The 19,799-nt window shown below is 40.4% G+C and overlaps 1 protein-coding gene across 2 annotated transcripts in view; it reads right to left on the reverse strand.

Moving 5' to 3' along the window:
• Nucleotides 1–19,799, reverse strand: part of TANC1 (tetratricopeptide repeat, ankyrin repeat and coiled-coil containing 1) — a 3,647,153-nt gene that overhangs the window by 101,265 nt on the left and 3,526,089 nt on the right. For both annotated transcript variants that reach the window (XM_044074752.1, XM_044074753.1), the window contains 2 exons: nucleotides 8,744–8,890; nucleotides 6,681–6,781 (listed from right to left, as the gene is read on the reverse strand). In XM_044074752.1, the coding sequence (XP_043930687.1) occupies nucleotides 6,681–6,781; nucleotides 8,744–8,890 (248 nt within the window). The remainder of the gene's footprint in view (nucleotides 1–6,680; nucleotides 6,782–8,743; nucleotides 8,891–19,799) is intronic.

Here is a 19,799-nt window from a genome sequence, read left to right on the forward strand (position 1 = left end):
ACATCTGACCCCTGCCCCCGCCAATATCTACATCCCTAGGACAAGCCTACCTTCTTATATTTCATGACTGCTGTCAATTTTTTATATTGTTTCTTTTTTTTGCACTGCTCCATCTTGGTCCATTTCCTGAAAAAGGGTCAATATGTGTGTGGGGTAGCTCTTGGAACATTCAGGGACTATTGGAGAATGTTTGAGTGAATTGTATTCCCAATCTCCTCAGATTCATGAAAGCTTGTTGGGATGGAGTGAAAGAAAAAAACAAGTGTTTTTGTAATGGTACACTTAGGAGCTGTAGATTTCTATGTTCAGTTCAAGGCTGAATCCATAAGCAGGCATATCCCCTAACTACTAGCAGGCATATCCCCTAACTACTAAGTCCAAGGCCAAAGTCATGGACCAGGCATCCATTATTTCACAGTTACTTTTTATGGTGTATTTATCGGGTCTATATTAAAATCTCGAAGTCTGACAATATCGAATACGATATTGTCAACACGAGAATACCGAAAGCGCACACTGAACATTTAAATGGAAAATCTCCGTGGGGGAGATTTCAGTTTACTTCAATGTAGTGCATTCTCGGAGTTGGTGTATTTAAGTGGGGGGGGGGGGCACGCAGTGGGGCTTGCCCCCTGCCTACACACTATTTCGTTTTTTTTTTTTAATTTAGTAATTTCTTTTTTTTTTTGGTTTCGATGGTTTAAGACTTTGATCACTAAAGTTCGATCTTTAGTGATTCGAAGTTTTAAACCTTTGAGATTATAATATAGACCCTATTTATCAACCTGATGGCTGTTAGGGACAACTCAGTAAACCTATCCCTCAAGGACCTATCCGATCTCAGTCCATGTGTGTTTGCCAGTTTATGGCTCTAATGGATAATCGCACAGAGGTATACACCTTCTCACTCGGCCTGTTTAAGATCCTACTCTCCCTGTCAAGAGGCAAGGAGTCCATGGCTCAGGCCAATATGGAACCCTTTACTGTACCAAAGAATACGACTGTTAGATCTGTAACTGCATTTACATACAAATATTTCTGCTTATCCTGCACTCTATAAAAATCTGTAAGACTTAGGACAAGTGGCTAAAAATCCAGCTCTAAAGAATCCACTTCAAAAACATCTTAAAAAACCTATGAAATAGAACAAAATCCAATAGTGAATGAAGCCGAAAACCAAAGCCTTTTAGTAATTTTTTTTCTTAAAGCGCTTAAAAAACCTAGATAATGGTGGATGCTTGAGGGTCTAAGCTTCTCACGACCTAACAATTCAAAATACCTTTCCTGAGGAGTCATGATATATTTCACTCCTCAGCTGATGTGCACCCTTACAAGACTTAGGTTCTCAAAAATCTGATGCTTTCAGAGGCTGACCTAGAAGAAAGACAAGCCCTCAGTACTGAATCCTATAAGGAGAGGACTTTATCGGAGTGTGCTAAATCTTCATTATTCAAGTCCAAGTGTGAGAAAGGCTTTGGAGTGTTAGTTCCTTTTTTCCTGAGAGACTACACCTGAGGTATTGCAGCTTAGGACTTGGGTGGAGATCACTCTCTGTAAATTCAACAGCTACTCCTCTCTGTTAGCTGCTTGGAGTCAAAGGCCATAGTATGACAAAACCCTAGGCATATTTATTTTAGATGCCAGGCCCGACATTACCTGCAGGTGAAGGATGCTTGGGGGCGGGGGCATGATATGTCAAATGGCATCTTAACATAATTAAAAAATAAATAAAAATAAAATGGAAAAGAGAACAGACCTGAGTGCTTGGTACAAAGGATACAACACTGTGGAAGTATTAAAAAAATCCAAGAAGGCTTGGATGACCATCTCTAGCCACCTAGAGATTAGCATCTAACAGTAGCCTATTCTTCAGACGTCTGGGTGGAGTCCAACAGGCAGTCCACTGTCTGCCTGTAATCTGATGAGAGGCTGTGGGACAGAGGTACAAGACTCTAGGCCTGCAGCCATCTGCGGGACTAAGTTAGCCACTATAATTTTTCACAGCCAATCAGTTTCCTTTATGAAGTTGATCTTCCCCTCCTTCTCCATTTTTTAAGCTTAGAGATACTACTATTTTTTTTAATTTTTACAGTGCATGGAAACAAGCAGATAGCATTTCTTCACTCCAATAAGTAGACAAGCTAGCTAAGGTAACCAGGTGCATGAGGTACAGAAAAAAAAGCAAGCTTTCCATGTAATAATTTTATTAAAAAATTGCAAAGCTTACAATTCATCTTTAGGAGGATTTTTTTTCTACAGCAAGCATATCTTTTCCAAGGCTAACACAGCACAAGGAAACTTTTCCAAAATTCAATCAATGATATAAGAATTTAAAAAAAATAGGGGTAAAAAAAGCACGGCCAAGAGCTAAATGTAGTAATTCTGTAAGAATTCTAGGCCTGGAACTGAAATGTCACACTTGCCAACTTAGAATAAGAAGTCTGTAGTCTCCAGTGGAAAAAATAACTAAAGATGGCATGTCTCATGCGCACTTTTACTGCAAGATTTTGACTATCTGTGGGTACAGAAGAGGTCAATACTGCTTTGGAATTCTGCCCAGAACAGAGGATTTCCTGTGACAAAAATCACTGTACTATGAGAACAGGATTGCTGTAATGAATCCCACAAAGAATAGCTTCAAGATACATATCAATAATACTTTTCTGACAGAAAAATACATTTTATTTTATCTAAGAACATTCCTTTGAACATCCCTAGAGCTGGATTATAATTCCACAAGAACGTTTTTACAATTGAAATGGAACAATATCTTCGTGCAGCAGAATAATCCTTTATTAAATCTGGATTTCGAACGTCCACCTGCACCTCTATCTACAGGTACTGTTGACAATATTCAAGAGTTTAGTGCTCTCTTAAAAGAGCTTGAGAATGATTTATATAAGTTACAGATGCTGGTTTGGCAGCATCAGCACCTGGAAGCCAGCATTCATTTTCATGTTGTTCCACGTGGGATGAGGGTTCTGTGTATGCCGATGTATGGGGATACCCATCCTGAGTTGCTAAAAAGACGGCAGCAACTAAATATCGAATTGGGCTACAAACATATGAAGATATTAATTGAATATTTTGGTCCTATTGAAGAGGAGTTAAATAAAAAGGTAGAGACATTACATAAAGACTTGTCTTGCCATTTCAAAGGTAATGTTTATGTGGATATGCTAGTGAATACTTACATGAATGTTTCGCTATACAACAGATTACAACAGACCAAGCAACGTAAACAACAACGTGACTCTAAAGATTTTAGACTTGGTAATGTCTTTGTATGGCCAAGTAGCAATACTACTAATGCTGGTGCACATGCTGCCTGCCCTGCAAGCTTGGCTTCTGACTCTGTTGTAAATGAAGCACTGCATAATGTTCCTGTCTCTCAGCCGATATTGGCTTCTACATCTAGTTTAAATGAACCGGTGATTGGTGTCAATAGCAACATTCCGTCAGAGTGTTTGAATCTTTCACCTGCTTCAACGCAGGGGCAGACACTTCCCCTAATCAGCAACCTCTGCTCAACTCTGCTTCTGGCTCTGGTGCTAGACCTAAGGTGCTATCGTTACTTCATATGGAACATTTTTTACCATTGCCAGTGAAGGCAAGTAAAATGTCTCAAACGAGATCGAGCAGCCGGGGTGGTCGCAAGAGGAAGTATTCGGGGGAAGGCAGCAACATGAATCGACGAACCAGGAGATAAATACTTTGGTGTTTAACTTATCTGATCATGTTTTAACCTCGGCTGAGTCTTCTTTATTGGATAAAGGGTTATCTTTTATCCCTTCGACAGGTATGGATTGTGACTGTTTTGCTCACTGACTTGAGGGTATTTGGGTGTAATGTTGCATTGAAACTACTACATATGAAGGATATTGCTGAAAGTACCGGACATGGTTGTTTACTGAAACACGAGTTTGTATAATCCCATTCTACTGGCGCATGTTGATCGTTTTATCAAAACTTGTGAGAGGGATATCTATGAGCAGTTTTATAGTAAAAATGTACGTAAATGCTCTTATTTTAATTTTAATGCTAGTCAAACAGAGGCCTTGTGGTCTTTACAAAATAATGCTGATGTGACTATTAGACCAGCGGATAGGGGTGGGGGGATTGTTCTCATGAATTATGTTGATTATGTTAATGCTATGCATGAATTGTTACAAGATGTGGAAAGTTATGTTACCATTGATGCTATGCGCTTCATGAATATTGTTAGACAAGTTCAAGATAATTTGCATGACTTGTTAATGTGCAGGCAAATTGATTATGAACTATATTGTTATTTGTGTGTGGAACATCCACTTATTCCACACTTAAAGGGCATACAAAAAGGGCATAAATCCTTGTGCTCATCACCTATGAGGCCGATTGTTGCAGGTGGTGGACAGGTGACTGAAACTATGTCTGTTTTCATAGAGAAAAAGTTGGGACCAATAGTGAAAGGAATACCCACTATTTTGAAGGATACTATCTGGCTACTAGATGACATAGACATATATACTAGAGAACCCTTGCCCCCTGGATGTATGTATGTAACATGATGTAAAAAATTTATTTACATCTATACCCAATGAGTATAGCTTGGAAGCTATTAGGAAGATTTTGAATGGTTTAGATACAATGGGAAATAATGATGTAATATTGTTGTGTACGTTGTCAGATATGGTTCTTTCCAACAATGTTTTATGTTTGATGGTCGACTTTATTTGCAGCAATGGGGTGTCGCTATCGGCACCCCACGTGGAAATTCTTATGCTAATTTAGTCGTACATTGTTGGGAGAAGATGTTTTTGTTTAACTGTGTTTACTATCCACATGTCCGATTATATAGGCGATTTGTGGATGACATCCTTTTGTTCTGGGATGGGGGACACACTGATTTATGTGAGTTTACTGATTATATGGAATCCACGACTGACGTTTTGAAATTTATGATGACATCTTCCATGTCTAGTGTGGTTTTTCTAGACATTACTCTGTATAAAGATGATTCTGACATAGTAACTACAAGTTTGTATTGTAAACCTTGCTGGAAGAATAGTTTATTGGAATTCAGTAGTATGCACAACAGGTTTATATTTCCCAACATAGTTAAAGGGCAATATTGCAGAATAAAAAGGATATGTAAGGACCCTAATGATTTGAATACTCAGGTGGACCTTTTATTAGATCGTCTGTTTGGGCACAGGGGCTATAGTAAGCCTATACTGAATAGAGCCAAGAGTGAGGTTTTTGGTAATTATAGACCACGAGGTTGTGGCATTGGTAAACATCCCAAGGGCAGTAGAATTTGTTTTACAACGACTTATGCCAATGACAATGTTGTTATGACGGAAATTGTTAGACGTAATTGGCAAGTACTTACTGTAGACCCAACTACGGCTAATATAGTAGGAGAGACACCATGTTTTGTCTATAGAAATAGCCTGAATTTAAAACGACAATTATGTAAAGACAAAGTAAAATATGCAGGCGATGTTACGAGGGTAAGGGATTTAAGAATTAGTACCTTCCCCTGTGGACATTGCAATATGTATAGTGTAATATCTAAGACACAGTTTTTCAGTCACCCTGCCCTGGATTTTAAGTTTTCTCCTAGGTTTAGTGCCACCTGCGACAGTAGTAATTTAGTATTCCTTGCCAGCTGTGATTGCTTCTATGTTGGCAAGACCTCTAGGAAGTTAAAGGATAGGATATACAATCATCTTTATGGCATAAAGAACATGAATCTACAGAATGCTTTGGCAAAGCACATTGCTGTATATAATATGCATAGTTTCAGCTTCACAGTTTTACAGCTTGTTCGCAAGAATGAAAGAGGGGTAATCTGAATAACCATCTTGAGTCAGTGGAGCTGAAATGGATACTTAGACTACGTGCCTACATTCATCCTGGACTAAATAATTATGTTAGTATAAAACCTGCACTAGAGGCACGGCCCCTTAAATGAATTAATAAATAGGAAATTAACTTTGGGACAATGGTCTTTATGCCTTGCACTTTAAAACTTTTTATGGTCTTCAAGCTTTGCATTTTAAAACTGTTTATAGTTTTAAATGATTTTAATTGATTCTGTTTTAATTGATTAATTAATGCTTGTTATTCTATTAATGGGCAGGATATCCTGTTATTTAAACTGAGTTGTTTGCTCTCTTTTGAGATCTGATGCAGCGTGATTTATTCATGTGAAAGGGCTTATCCTGTTGTCTTACTTATTTGTGAATAAAACTGGATTTTGGAGCCCTGGTGGTCCTACCTTGCCTGTTTCTACCTGAACATTCCTTTGGTCTAAAGACTATAACCTAAACCACAGGTGATGCATTGTAGAGACAGAGATGTGTTCAGACCTTTCACTTGGCGACAAAGTAATGGACTGGACCGCTGCCATCTCACGATGGCTGCTGGTACTCAGCATACTGATATGTCAACACTGCAGTATGTCCTACAAATGGAAGACTCCTGTTAAAAAAAAAAAATCGAGAAATGTGCCGACTTCTTTATTAGTCTTCACCTGCCAACTCTGAACAATTGCTGCAGGACGTGAAAAAGTAAAAGCAAGCCTAACACAATTTGCTATGCAGTTTTCCTGTTCTGAGATACGTGTAGCTGCAAATGAACCACAAGCATTGCATGCAAGTAAATAAGAAGAAAGACAGTTACAAACAGTATACCTGCTGCTTCTCTTTGCTCTTGCTCTAGCATAATAAGCTTCGTATGACTTGGACTTCAGTTCAAGTGCCTTAGAAGCAAATTCTTCTGCCATGCCAAAGTCCTAAATAAAAGGAAACAGTCAAACTAAATATACTGAGTACATTTGTAATACTTTTTTTTTCCAGAAGAGTATTTATATATTCAAACAGACTTATACAACCAAACATTCAAATACACCTAAACCAACTAAATCCAAAGTGAATTTTAATTCTGGACAACAAAGGAAGCAATATACAAATTTTAGTCAAAAAAGCAGAAAAGTTATTATGCTGAAAATGGAATCTATTTGATTAGACAAAAAACGATCAGACAAAGCATGGTTAAGAGAACAGAGCTCAACTAATAACATCAGCCCACAAAACCAATAAAAGATTCTACATCAGACAAGGTAGGTAGGGATTAGCTAACTTTAAAAAAAAAATGGTAATACTTTTAAAGCTACTGTTACTTATCAGAGTTTTCTCATCATCAGTAATTTGATAACATGTTTCTCATTAGCACGCCAGGATATATATTCTTAAGTACAGTACACTTTCATCCAAATTACCAATTATAGGTTAAGTCACCTTAAGGTCATGAAGCCCACATTACCAACTAATGTTACAACTAATGTTAAATAGATATTTACTAGAAGTTTTATTCATATCTGGTTACCCCCCCCCCCATGATGAGGTTCTTGAATCTGTATAACGTTTGGTGATAACACAAATTATAACTAGGTTAACTAATCACAAAATGGACAAAAAAAGGACTGTTGAGTCTTTTCTCGTAGTTCGGTTAAAATTACAAATTGGTACTTGTAAGCTATCAACACTTGAAAAACCTAGAGAGATGTAAGGGAATATAGTTAACACTCACTGACACATTTTTTTTTACACACCTTTACAGTAAACTCAATAAACCAGCCAGATAACTCCAGTTTCTGGTTGCTTGAGAGTCACTATTAAAAATAACCCTGACTAATACTGTACCTTATACGACTTGTTTGGTTTGACTTATTCTTAGATTGGGGAGAGAGGGAATTTATTCCTATCATCCTTTGCAAAACTCTAAAAACATAAGGTATGTTTCTGCGGTGGGGGGGGCAGAAAGTGCAACACATGAAAATTGTACTGTTATTTCTTTGACTTTTTTTTTCTGGTTGCCTGAGTGTTCTGATGAGAAGTATAATATTTGTTAATGTTAATTTAATACAGTTTAATTACTTTTGTATAAATGTAAATTTACCTATGTCACCAGTGATAATTCATTAAAGGTGTTAAAAAGGAACAAATTTATACAGTATTTTCAGATGCAGCTCTCTGCATCAAGCACAGTTTCCCCCAAAAGTGCATGCTCCAGACCTGGGACTGGATTCTCTCTCTCCAGATCCCAAACAAGACTCACTTTGGAGCACCATGTCCCAGTTCCAAACAGCTGACGTATCCACACCTTGGTATTTGATTTTCACACACGCACACACACACACACACACACACACACACACACACACACACACACACACACACTCTCCTCGGAAAGGCTGGTACAGATTTACTAGCTGTACCCCTTCTCCCCCGATTATAAGGTAACCATGCTGCCACCAGTCAACTGCTCTCAGGCTCTAAGTTACCCGTTCTCCACACACAAAATCTTGTCAACATTGTTGTAGCCCTCTCCCCCTTTTAGGCTGTACAATGAATCAAAAGTGGTATCAGTTCATTTCTGAAAATACAGTTTTTCGTTAATATATATTCCAACGTATGCAATCCTTATATTTTTATCTTGCTTGTATATAACTTGTCTTTGGATACTTCTCATGTGTATACTCTGTACATGAAGTATCTTTTTGGTTATTGCTTGCTTACATTTTGACAATCATCCAGGCTATGTCTGTAATTAGTCTACTGAGATCAGAGCACTACTTTGGTAAACAAACAAAGAAAACAAAACAAAAATCAAACTTTTTCCATCCAGTTGTTTTACAATGATACAACAATACACATATTTCACAGATTGCATCACAAAAATCAAAATAACTTACATTTGTCTTTCTTCTGCATCGTGACAAATTTAAGAAAAGTGAAACCTTTAGTTCTTTAAAACACTTGTGCTCTTCACCGAATCCTTCTCGAGGAAATTTTCTAAGAGCATACTGGTATCTTTGGGCTGCCTCTCTCATTTTTCCTTTCTTCAAGAAAAAAAGACAACAAAGATGAATAACAACACAGATATGACATAAAGGTAATTCAGTTAGACCTATGTAACATGAGATGAACAGTAGTTGATTAAGGAATTGCTGGGATAGCTATATCCTTCTCTGACCATATTCCACCAAATGCCGCCCACCCAGTCTTCATTACATATAAGCATTTACTTCACTTCAGGTTGTAAAAAATAGATTCCCTGCACCTAAAAACAAGACTTCTTTCACTCACTTTCAAGTGTGTGTGAAAAACTTCCTGCACCATAAACTATACAGCAAATAAGCTCAACAAGAGGAAAATATAGATGAATATGCCTATGACATAACTTCATCTGAACAATCTGACAGCAAACAACAACTAAATGCAACAGCAGGAAACATCAACACTCAGATAATCACACCAGCCTTTATTAAGGTCTTGTATTAGCACAAGTAATACACGTAACTGCTTCAGAACAAATGCAAAACTTATTTACATAATTACTTGTTTTATTAACCAAAACGTAGTTTACAAAGCTGACCCAGTAAGAAACTTTACAATATAAATATAGATACTTTTTTCTTTTCGTTTTTAAAGACAACAAATCAATCTAAGCAGCTTGTCTTTTAGAAATAAGATGGCTATGGAGTACCCAAACAAACTTGGGCAGACAGAAGAGAAACACGAAACATGAAGCCAAAAAGAATCAGAAGGATGGGACCGAATCCTTTCTGATGTCAGACTGGGGAAAAACTGAAAGAACAAATACAGTCAGATGTACATATGCAGCTAGCCTACTATACTTTAAGACATGTCTTTACATAAAAATAATTGGTACTTCTTAAACCTGATTTCAAATGTGAAGAAGTGAAAAAAATAATGCACACAGTGATCCCCTACAGCCTGTTGCTCTACACAGTAAACATGCCTTAGACAAGCTATACTGATCATCTGTGCACAGCTCTGAGGTGCGACTTTGAGGAAAGTTACAATAAATAATGACTACTCTGTCCTTAGCCAACACACAAGTTCAAGTGACTTTCTGTGCACACCTCCAAAAGTTAATTGTGAGGAAAATTAAACAAATAATATTGACAGTCCCCCAACCCTCATCTGAACCACAGCAACCTTTGGTACCCACTTCAGGAGATTTAAGTGCCCAACAATATTATTTTTTACTTATGTACATACCAGCACTGCCCCTGAGAAGACAAGTCTACACCAAGCTAAACATACATACATACATACACACACACTCTACATGCAGACCTACAGTCAAATTGCAGGAATGACATTTCACCTATGCCATGTCTTTAGGATGATGAAGGAAATCAGAGCACCTGAAGAAAACCCAAAAAGAGTGAGGGAGGATATGGAGACTCCTCACAAAAGGATTCATAATCAAGAACTCAGCTTAGCAAACAAGACAAGATGTGTGAGATGGCAGGACTATTCACTGTGACACTATACAAATAAAGTATTCCTGTCCCACACATGCTACCAGAAACCAAAGATGGTCACTTATTATGTTCAATGCTATGTCCGATTGTGATGGAAAGTGAAAGAAATTATGTTCATCTTCATGTTCCTACATACAATTCAAACACTCTCCATACACATACATATAGCATAAGTGATCTTTTTACACTGACTTCAGCAAACACAACACATTGTACAACACTGCTCCTAATACACCACATCATCGGTGCTTGTTTCACAGTAATTAAACAGAAGCAAAAATTAAGCCATAGCCTTCTGAATCCTCTCTGCACTGACCTGACCATTTACATAAAAATAAGCATTGCATACTTTGACGTACCTTGTGAACAGTGCTCGAGATCTTTCTCAATACTAGCTGCTCCGTGCTGCATCCACAGCTACTGTTCCTGTCCTCTCTCTCTACTTTCTGTTGAAAATTAAACTAAATACTGCTACTGACTAGCAATGGTATCTCCCACAGCACACAAGCAGGGACAGAAATTGCACTGGCACGCCAGTGAAAAAGGAATTCTAGTTGCATGAATAGCTGGTACAGTACAAGAGAGGCAAAGCAGAATTCGGACTACCCTCCCTATTACCAGGGAGTACTATCAGAATACAGGCAAACAGAAAGGAACCTATTCCTACCAGGGATTACTATCAGAATACAGGCAAACAGAAAGGAACCTATTCCTACCAGGGATTACTATCAGAATACAGGCAAACAGAAAGGAACCTATTCCTACCAGGGATTAAACCTATTCCTACCAGGGATTACTATCAGAATACAGGCAAACAGAAAGGAACCTATTCCTACCAGGGATTACTATCAGAATACAGGCAAACAGAAAGTAACCTATTCCTACCAGGGATTACTATCAGAATACAGGCAAACAGAAAGGAAAGTACAGTTTTGTACCTACCATAAATGTAGATGTTCGAGTGCTAATACAGCTGCAGTAATCACATATGGGTTCTCTGCTGTCAGGCGGGTCCTCGGTTGGCCGAATTCCAAAGTCTTGGTCCGGCGTTAGTTGTTGTCGCCTTCTTCCCCGACGTCAGTGCGACAGGGGTATATAAGTAACAGCCGACGCCATGTTCTCCAGTCTTTCTTGCCCCGGATGTCAGGTGCCCCCAAAAGGAAGGCAATAGATAAATTATATATATATATATATATATATATATATATATATATATATATATATATATATATATGATATATACAAGCAATGCAATGTTATCAAAAAAATAGTAGTTGCAAGCAAATACACCATATGAGGATAACCCAAAATAAGTTGTATGAGGAGGTGTTAGCCACTAGTCCTATACCTAGAGGGGAAGGAGGGAGGGAAACCTGTACTGCAGCTGTATTAGCACTCGAACATCTACATTTATGGTAGGTACAAAACTGTACTATGTTCATCGTGCATACAGCTGCAGTAATCACATATGGGTAGAATCCCAAAGCTACGTACAGGGTGGTAGGCACTAGGTAGAACTGGGGTGAGCCAGAATGCCCTGCAACACAGCAGCAGCAAAGCCTGCTCTAGTTTTGGAATATAAAGGCAGGTGGTAGTGTCTTGTGAAGGTATGTACAGAACTCCAAGTAGCTGCCTCCAAGATATCTTTGGTAGGAACTCCTCTGAGGAAGGCTGTAGAGGTAGCTGTGGCCCTGGTGGAGTGTGGTCTGATGCCTACAGGGACAGATTTCCCATGATAGGAGTAACAAAATCATATGCAGTGGCCTATCCATTTAGAGATTGTCTGTTTGGTAACAGGCTTCCCTTGAGCTCCTACAGCATAAGACACAAAAAGTTGTTGTGATTTCCTGAAAGGCTTTGTTCTGTCCAAATAGTAACGTAGCTGTCTATGGATGTCTAAGGAATGTAGCAGCCTTCCTCCTTTGTTTTGAGGATTAGGGTAAAAGGTAGGTAAGTGTATGGCTTGATTTAAAGCTACCCTGGATACCACTTTAGGCTTAAATGACGGGTTGGTTCGAAGGGAAACCCTGTCCTGATGGAAAATAAGAAAGGGCTGCACAGCCATGAGGGCTTGTAGTTCCGAAACCCTACGAGCTGAGGTAATGGCCAGAAGGAAAGCTGTTTTCCAGGACAAATATTGCAAATCTGTTGAGGCAGCTGGTTCAAAGGGAGGCAATGTTAATTTTTCTAGAATGTAATTAAGATCCCAGGCTGGCACTGGTTGTTTCCTTGGTGGTCTTATATTCTTATCCCCTCTGAGGAATTGTCTTAAAAGTGGGTGAGAGAATAACGGTGGATCCGTGTTGAATTCTGCAGAAATGGCTGAGGCATGGATTTTTATGGAGGAAAATGAAAGTCCACTGTTCAGCAGCTCAGCTAGATACTGTAATACCAGAGGCAAATTCAGTTTTCTAGGGTCCTGGCCTTTTTTCTCATTCCAAGAGCAAAACCGTTTCCATTTTGCGGAGTAAGTCTTCCTAGTAGATGGCCTTCTGGCCTCCAGAATGACATCCTGAACCTCTTTGGAGAGTAGGGTCTGTTGTGGTGTTAAGGAATTTTCCATGCAGCAAGATTGAGTGTTTTCAGCTGACTGTGAAGAGTTTTGTAGCTGTGCTGAGTTAGTAGAAGAGGCATTAGAGGTAGAGGTCAGGGAGGAGTATGTGTTAGGCTCCTTAGGAGTGGGTACCAGTGCTGTCTTGGCCAGTCTGGAGCAATCAGTATAATCTTCGGTCTGTCTGCTCTTGCTTTCAAGAGCACCTTGGGTAGAAGAGGCAGAGGTGGGAAAGTGTACACTGTCCATGCTGTCCAACTGAATGAAAGGGCGTCCACCCTCCAGGCCTTTGGATGAAAAGTCCTTGAACAAAACTTTTCCAGTTGATGGTTCCTGTGGGAGGCGAAGAGATCTATGTCTGGCCTTCCCCATGCTTGGATTATCTTTGTAAACACCTGTGGATGCAGCTTCCATTCGTGTGGATCTGTCATATTTCTGCTTAGAGTGTCTGCCAGCGTGTTTTCCAAACCTGGCAAGTACTGTGCTTGAAGTTCGATTTGCCATTCCAGAGCCAAGTTCCAAAGTGTCATGGCTAGTCTGCACAGGGGATATGAATGTGTTCCTCCTTGTTTGTTTATGTACCACATCACTGTGGTGTTGTCTGTTTTTATCAATAATTGCCCTGGATGCAGGAGGTCCTTGAAAGCTGTAATTGCATTTATTACTGCTAGCATTTCTTTTTGATTGATGTGAAGGTGCTTTTCCTTTTGGGACCATTTGCCCTGAATGCACCTGCCTGTCATGTGCGCCCCCCAGGCGTAATCTGAGGCGTATGTTGTGATGACTTGATTTGCTTGAGGCTTGCAGAATGGGAGACCTGTGTTTGTTTGACATGCTTGGGCCCACCATAGAAATTCCTTTTGCAAACATGGAATTATTGGTATTATTGTTTCCAAATTGTGGCTGTGTTGAGACCATAGGCTTTTTAGGTACCATTGAAGTTTTCTCATATGCAACTTTGCACAAGGGATTAAAAGAATGCAAGATGCCATGAAGCCCAGAGCCTGCAGGATTTTCCTTGCAGTAAGCCTGGTACAATTTGCTAGTGTTTTGAAGTACTGAGTTAGTTGCCCTTGTTTTTCTGGCGTAAGATAGGCCATCTGGGTGTTTGTGTCCAAGTTGGCACCCAGGAAAGTTATTTTCTGAGATGGTATCAGCCTGGATTTCTCTTTGTTGATTGTGTATCCCAGAGAATTCAGTAACCGTGTTGCATAAGCCAGATGTTCCAGAAGAGTGTGCTTGCTGTCCGCTTGGATCAGGCAGTCGTCCAAATAAGGGTAAATTTGTATCCCTGGAAGTCTGCAGTAGGCAATTACTGATGCCAGGCATTTTGTGAATACTCTGGGCGCAGTAGATAAGCCAAAGGGCAATGCAGAGAATTGATAGTGGATTGAACCTGCAAGAAATCTGAGGTATCTTCTGCAGCTTTGTCTGATTGGGACATGCAGGTATGCCTCCTTGAGGTCCAATGTTACCAGCCAAAACTCCTTGACCAGCATGGGAAGAAGCTGCTGTAATGTGAGCATCTTGAATTTTAGTGCAGTAGAAATGTATTTAGGATGGATAAGTCCAAAATGGGTCTCCAGTCGGTTCCTTTTCTTGGTACCAGGAAAAGTCTGGAATAAAAACCTTGGCCTTGTTCGTGAGTCGGAACCTCTTGAATGGCTTTCGTGTCCATGAGTTTTGTAATTTGTATTTGTGCCTCTGCCTTTGATTGTGTGGCAGGTTTGGCATGCCTCTCATTTTTGGAAGAGTGTGAAAATGAAATCTGTAGCCTCTGTTTATTATGTCCAGGATCCATTTGTCTGTTGTGATAATATGCCAATTTCCTGAAAATAGTGCCAGCTTTCCTCCCAAGGGAGCTGCCAGCTGAGATTTGCTTGGCATGAAAAGGGGGAAGTCATTGGGTTTGCTTTCTGTATTGTTGTGCACTGTCTTCGCCACCTCTTGGTGCTTGAGTTGGCCATTGCCTGACTCTATATGATCCTTGAGATTGTCCTCTGCTCCTTGAGCGCCTGTATCTACCTCTTTGGGGGTTGTCTGTGGCTGGAAAGGACCAGTTTTTGTAGGCCAATTTCTACTAAAATGAGGTGGCTCTACCTGTAGAAAAGCCTTGACAGTTTGCATAGATTTAGCTTTTTCTTCCATTTTGCGTAGTATCTCCTCAGCATTAGTACCAAATAGCACATCCTTTTGTAAAGGAGCATCTAGTAGTTTAGCTTTAACATGATCAGGCAAGCTTTGTTCTCTAAGCCAGGCATGTCTACGAATGACTGCTCCTGTAGCAGCGGCTCTACTTGAGGCCTCTAAGGCATCATAACCACATTGTAAGGTGTGTTTACCCACTTGTTCTGCACTATGTATCATATCCTGCAAATCCTTCAAATCTGGTTGTTCAGGTTGAGATATTTTGTTTCTTAATTGAGATAACAGAAACTGCTGATATTTAAGCATATGGAACTGACAATTTAAGGCCCTCATGGCTAGGGTGGTCGAGGTGTATACCTTTTCCCCCCACCTTTCTAAGGATCTAGATTCCCTTTCGGAAGGTAGTGGACTCTTGGCAGTAGAGGCCTTCATTCCCTTGGGGCCTTGAGAAATTGTCTCAGGGTCAGCATTATGGCTTTTGAAAAGAAATTGGTGAGAGTTAGGGACTCTGTAATACCTATCAGGTTTGACTGGTGCAGGAGGCAGGGAATCCGGATTGAGACAAGCCTCCGAGTAAACATCATCAAGTATGTCCAGGACAGGAGGAATAGCCAGAGGTCTGTGTTGAGGTAACAAAAGAAATTCCCTAAGCCTTTTCTTGGAATCAGAAAAGTCTTGGCCTTCCCAATGGAAGTGCTCCCTCAAGGTGTGTAAGGTTTCCCCAAAAGAAAAATCCTCTGGGGGAGATACAGAAGGAATGGACTGTTCTGCATCAGAATCTTCATAAAGGGAGTACGAGTGTTCCTCCACATCATAATGTTCTGAGAAAATGGAGCCCTGTTCAGAAGAGGGAGAGTCTTCCTCCACTCTGGGTCTCTTGTCTGGAGGGGGTTGGGAACCCCTGATATAGGAAATTAAATCCTCAGCCATTTTAAGCATCTGCTTTTTAGACATGGGGCCTGGGGATGGGCCCTGTGCAACAGGCCTCTTGGGATGCATGGCTGATTTGGACTTGGTGAAGGCCTTAATGGAAAAGGAAGAAAAGGGTCTAAATACACCCTGGGTGGAAGTGGACCTGTCCACATTAGGAGGCTCAACACTCACAGTGGTTTTGGTGGCTGTAGTCTGAGTTAGGGCCGAGGTACCAGCGGTCTCGGGTACAGAAGACACCGCCAATGAAGTGTCGTCATTAGTCAGGGACTGCATAGGCATCTCGCTGAGAACCGGACCACGTGCAGCCGGTTTTGGCGTGGTGTCGGTGGAGACCACGGACCTCACGTGTCGGTCCTTGTCCTTTCGTTTTTTTGGACAAAACGGTAGTCGGCGTTTCCGATGACATTTTATAATCAAAGGCTTTACCAAAATAATGTTGGGTGAACTCCGCCCGATGCTTAATAGTGCGTTTATTGAAAGTAGTGCAAAAGCGACAGCCCGAGACGTCATGGTCTGGGCCTAAACAAGGTATGCAGAGGGAATGGAAATCCTTATGCGGTATTTGCTTCCCACAAGAAATACAATTGTTAACTTTGTCTGACATCGATCTGAGGCAAGAAAAGTTTCCCCAACGGGGTACTTAGCTTTAAAGAAGACTTCGGTTTCCAATTTTTTGTAAATTCAGGAGCTGGCCGACCGGCACTTGCGAACTGCTTCTGCTTCGGGCACCACGCGGCAAAAAAGACTGGAGAACATGGCGTCGGCTGTTACTTATATACCCCTGTCGCACTGACGTCAGGGAAGAAGGCGACAACAACCGACGCCGGACCAAGACTTTGGAATTCGGCCGACCGAGGACCCGCCTGACGGCAGAGAACCCATATGTGATTACTGCAGCTGTATGCACGATGAACATCAGGGGAGTGTTATGTGAAAGGCCAGCCCTGGTAAGAGTTTTTAGTTGCACTTAGGACAAAAGCTTACGTTAAAAAAAATTAGTAGGGCATATTAAATACTGCATGATAACTTTAAGAATCAATCACAGGAGGTTAGAAAACATGGAAATAAAGAATGGAAAAGCAATGTACAAAGCATCAATGGGAGGACACCTGTATGACTTCAAAGTACGCAAAACAAAGTTCAGAAGGTTTAGGATTTTTTCTTGGAAGCATACTTCTCCACTCTCCAGATTTTTGCCTCATATTTCTGGTCTGTTCTTCACAAAAGTTGTGGCTTTCTGGTAAATTACGGATATCTGAAGTCACTAAATACTGACATAGTTTTGAGTTTTAGACTTCATATCATTGTTGCCCCACAGCAAGAGGTTCTCCCGTTCGATTCTTGGCTGGAGTGCAGGGAGTGCCTTCTCTGTGTGGTGCCTGCATGTCCTCCCCGCGGTTGGGTGGGCGTTCGAAAGACATGCGTAAATGGGCGTGCCTTCGTTGAAGGTTGAATGTCGAGCTGGCACCTCGGCGTTCATGAAAATCTACTGCCAATCATTTGCGGACCAGAGTTCCGCTGTGGCAACCCCTAACCGGGAAAAGCTGAAGGACAACAACATCATCCTTCAGAAAAATGCATGTTAACACAAACCCTGTTATTTTAGCAACTTTCAAATTTTAAAAGCAATATTTAAAATCTATCCCTAGTTTTGGCCATTTGTCCCCCATTACTTTAAGCTTTGTCCCAGATTTCTTGCACTAAGATGTTGAGAGGTATGTGAATTTTTTGCAGTGCTATTTGTATACCTCAAACACACTTCAGATAGACAGCAAATACTGGGTGTGTGATGTGGGAGAGAGATAACTGGTAACATGTTTTTAGGAGTGTAATGAGTTGGCAGACTTTAAAAATTCACTACAGAGCACCGTCAGAAATGCTGAGAGAGCAAGTGTATGTGATTAAGGAAATTATCATTTCTGAGCTGGGGCACAGGATGTGAATTACATAGACATAGCAAGACCTTACTAAGTTTAATGCTGTTGACTGCCAAAAAGTGATTACTATAAAATGGAAATCAAAATCTGGGTGTCCAACCTTTTCAGTTGCAAGGGCCGCATTGAGTCAACAGAAACGGTCTGAGGGCAAGTGAGGACCAAAAAAAAAAAAAAAAAAAAAAAAGTCTCTCACATAAACTGAAGTGAAGAGCCCAAAAAAAAAAAAATGCAGAACTGTTGTTGAGGGCTGCATCAATAATGAAAGCTGGTGCGACCAAATAAGCACAGTACAGTGCGACACCTGCACTAAACTAAGAATACAAAAGATGATAAAATTTGTAGTCAAGAAACTCGACAAACGCAGTTCTACACTTTGAGTAAAGCGTCAAGGGATAAAACAAAAACAAGTTTCAGACCATCTCGCAGCCCTGCAGGGAGGACACATACTTAGGCAGACAGTCACATTTTGAAACCGGTTCCTTTTATTTCTTATTTTTACAGCTTTTGGTTTTGACAAGTAATTTTTGCCATTGGAGTGTATTAAAAAAGCGAGTGGAATCAGGAGACGCACTTCGATTGATGGATCTGAGAATTGTCTGGTTCCAGCCAGAACAGCTTGGACTTTCCACAATCTTGTGGTTGCAAATTTGGGAAACTACGCAAGGGCTGAGACATCTGTACTTTAATAATAACTGTAATATTAACACAAGAAGCAGCACCACCATCACAGACTTTGGTGGTAGCCTGGAGGGGATGGACCAGAAATCATCCGGCGACCAAGATGCCAAATAGTAGGGGTCCCAGAACAGATTCACGTAGAACACCACTGATGACAGGTCTGCTGTCAGAGGTGGTGATGCATATTTTGACCATGTGGGTCCTATTGGTGAGCTAGTTGGCCACTCATCTGACGAGACAGGGATTTACGTCAAGTTGAGTTCACTTTTTGATGATATCTGAGTGGGGCATTATGTCAAAGACCTTGGCCAAGTCAAGGTAAAGCTGTATGTACTGAATTTCCCTCATCCAGGGCCTTGGAGACAATCTCAAAGAAGTCAACCAGGTTCAACCTGAACCTGAAAACTAGTCTTTTTGATACAACCAGGTTCAACAGGCAAGATCTGCCCCTTATGAATCTGAAATGGGTGGGGTCAAGTGCTTGGAGATTGCTATGTCCTTGTTTATGTGATCCATAATCATATGCTCCATGGCTTTACAGATCAGACTTGTTTAGTGGCTAGACTAGAGTGACATAACAGGTGGACTGTACAGCATATCAGGCAGAAAGAAGAGAAATTCTGGTGAATTATCAACAGCAGAGATCTCTACTGACAGAAAACTGGCTGTTTTTGAAGGGACACCACAATACTCAACTATTCCAAGTCTGTTTATCGGAAAGTGAAAACATCACCATTTATAAGCCTGTGTTCATTACCTCTCAAATTAACGCGTTGGGAATCAAACCAAGACCCCAGTGCCATCATGTGGTTAGGGGTTTACACAAAACTGAGCAAAGCAATTCCGGAAAATTGTAAATGATTTTAGATCATGCTAATTTCAAAAATGTGTAATAGATGCTCTTCAAAATGCACACTACAAATGAACATACCCCTTCATTCAACACAATATAACAAGGTTAGTGATTTATCAGACATATCACCTCAGAGCCATATTCACAATTAACCAAACCCACATGATTATCATTTTACTGCACAAAGCAACATACTGGACTTAACATCCACAAAAGTCTTCACTGTTATATAATCACTAGCTCATAGGATTCACAATCAATAAACAATTCAATCACTTAACAAGAAAAAAACAAACAAACCCCCCCCCCCCCAAAAAACCTCAGTCAATCCCACTGCTGACTTCTGCCATGCTA

This window comes from Protopterus annectens, chromosome 6.part0 (assembly GCF_019279795.1).
Source record: "Protopterus annectens isolate FY-2018-M chromosome 6.part0, PAN1.0, whole genome shotgun sequence".
Lineage (NCBI taxonomy): Eukaryota > Metazoa > Chordata > Ceratodontiformes > Protopteridae > Protopterus > Protopterus annectens.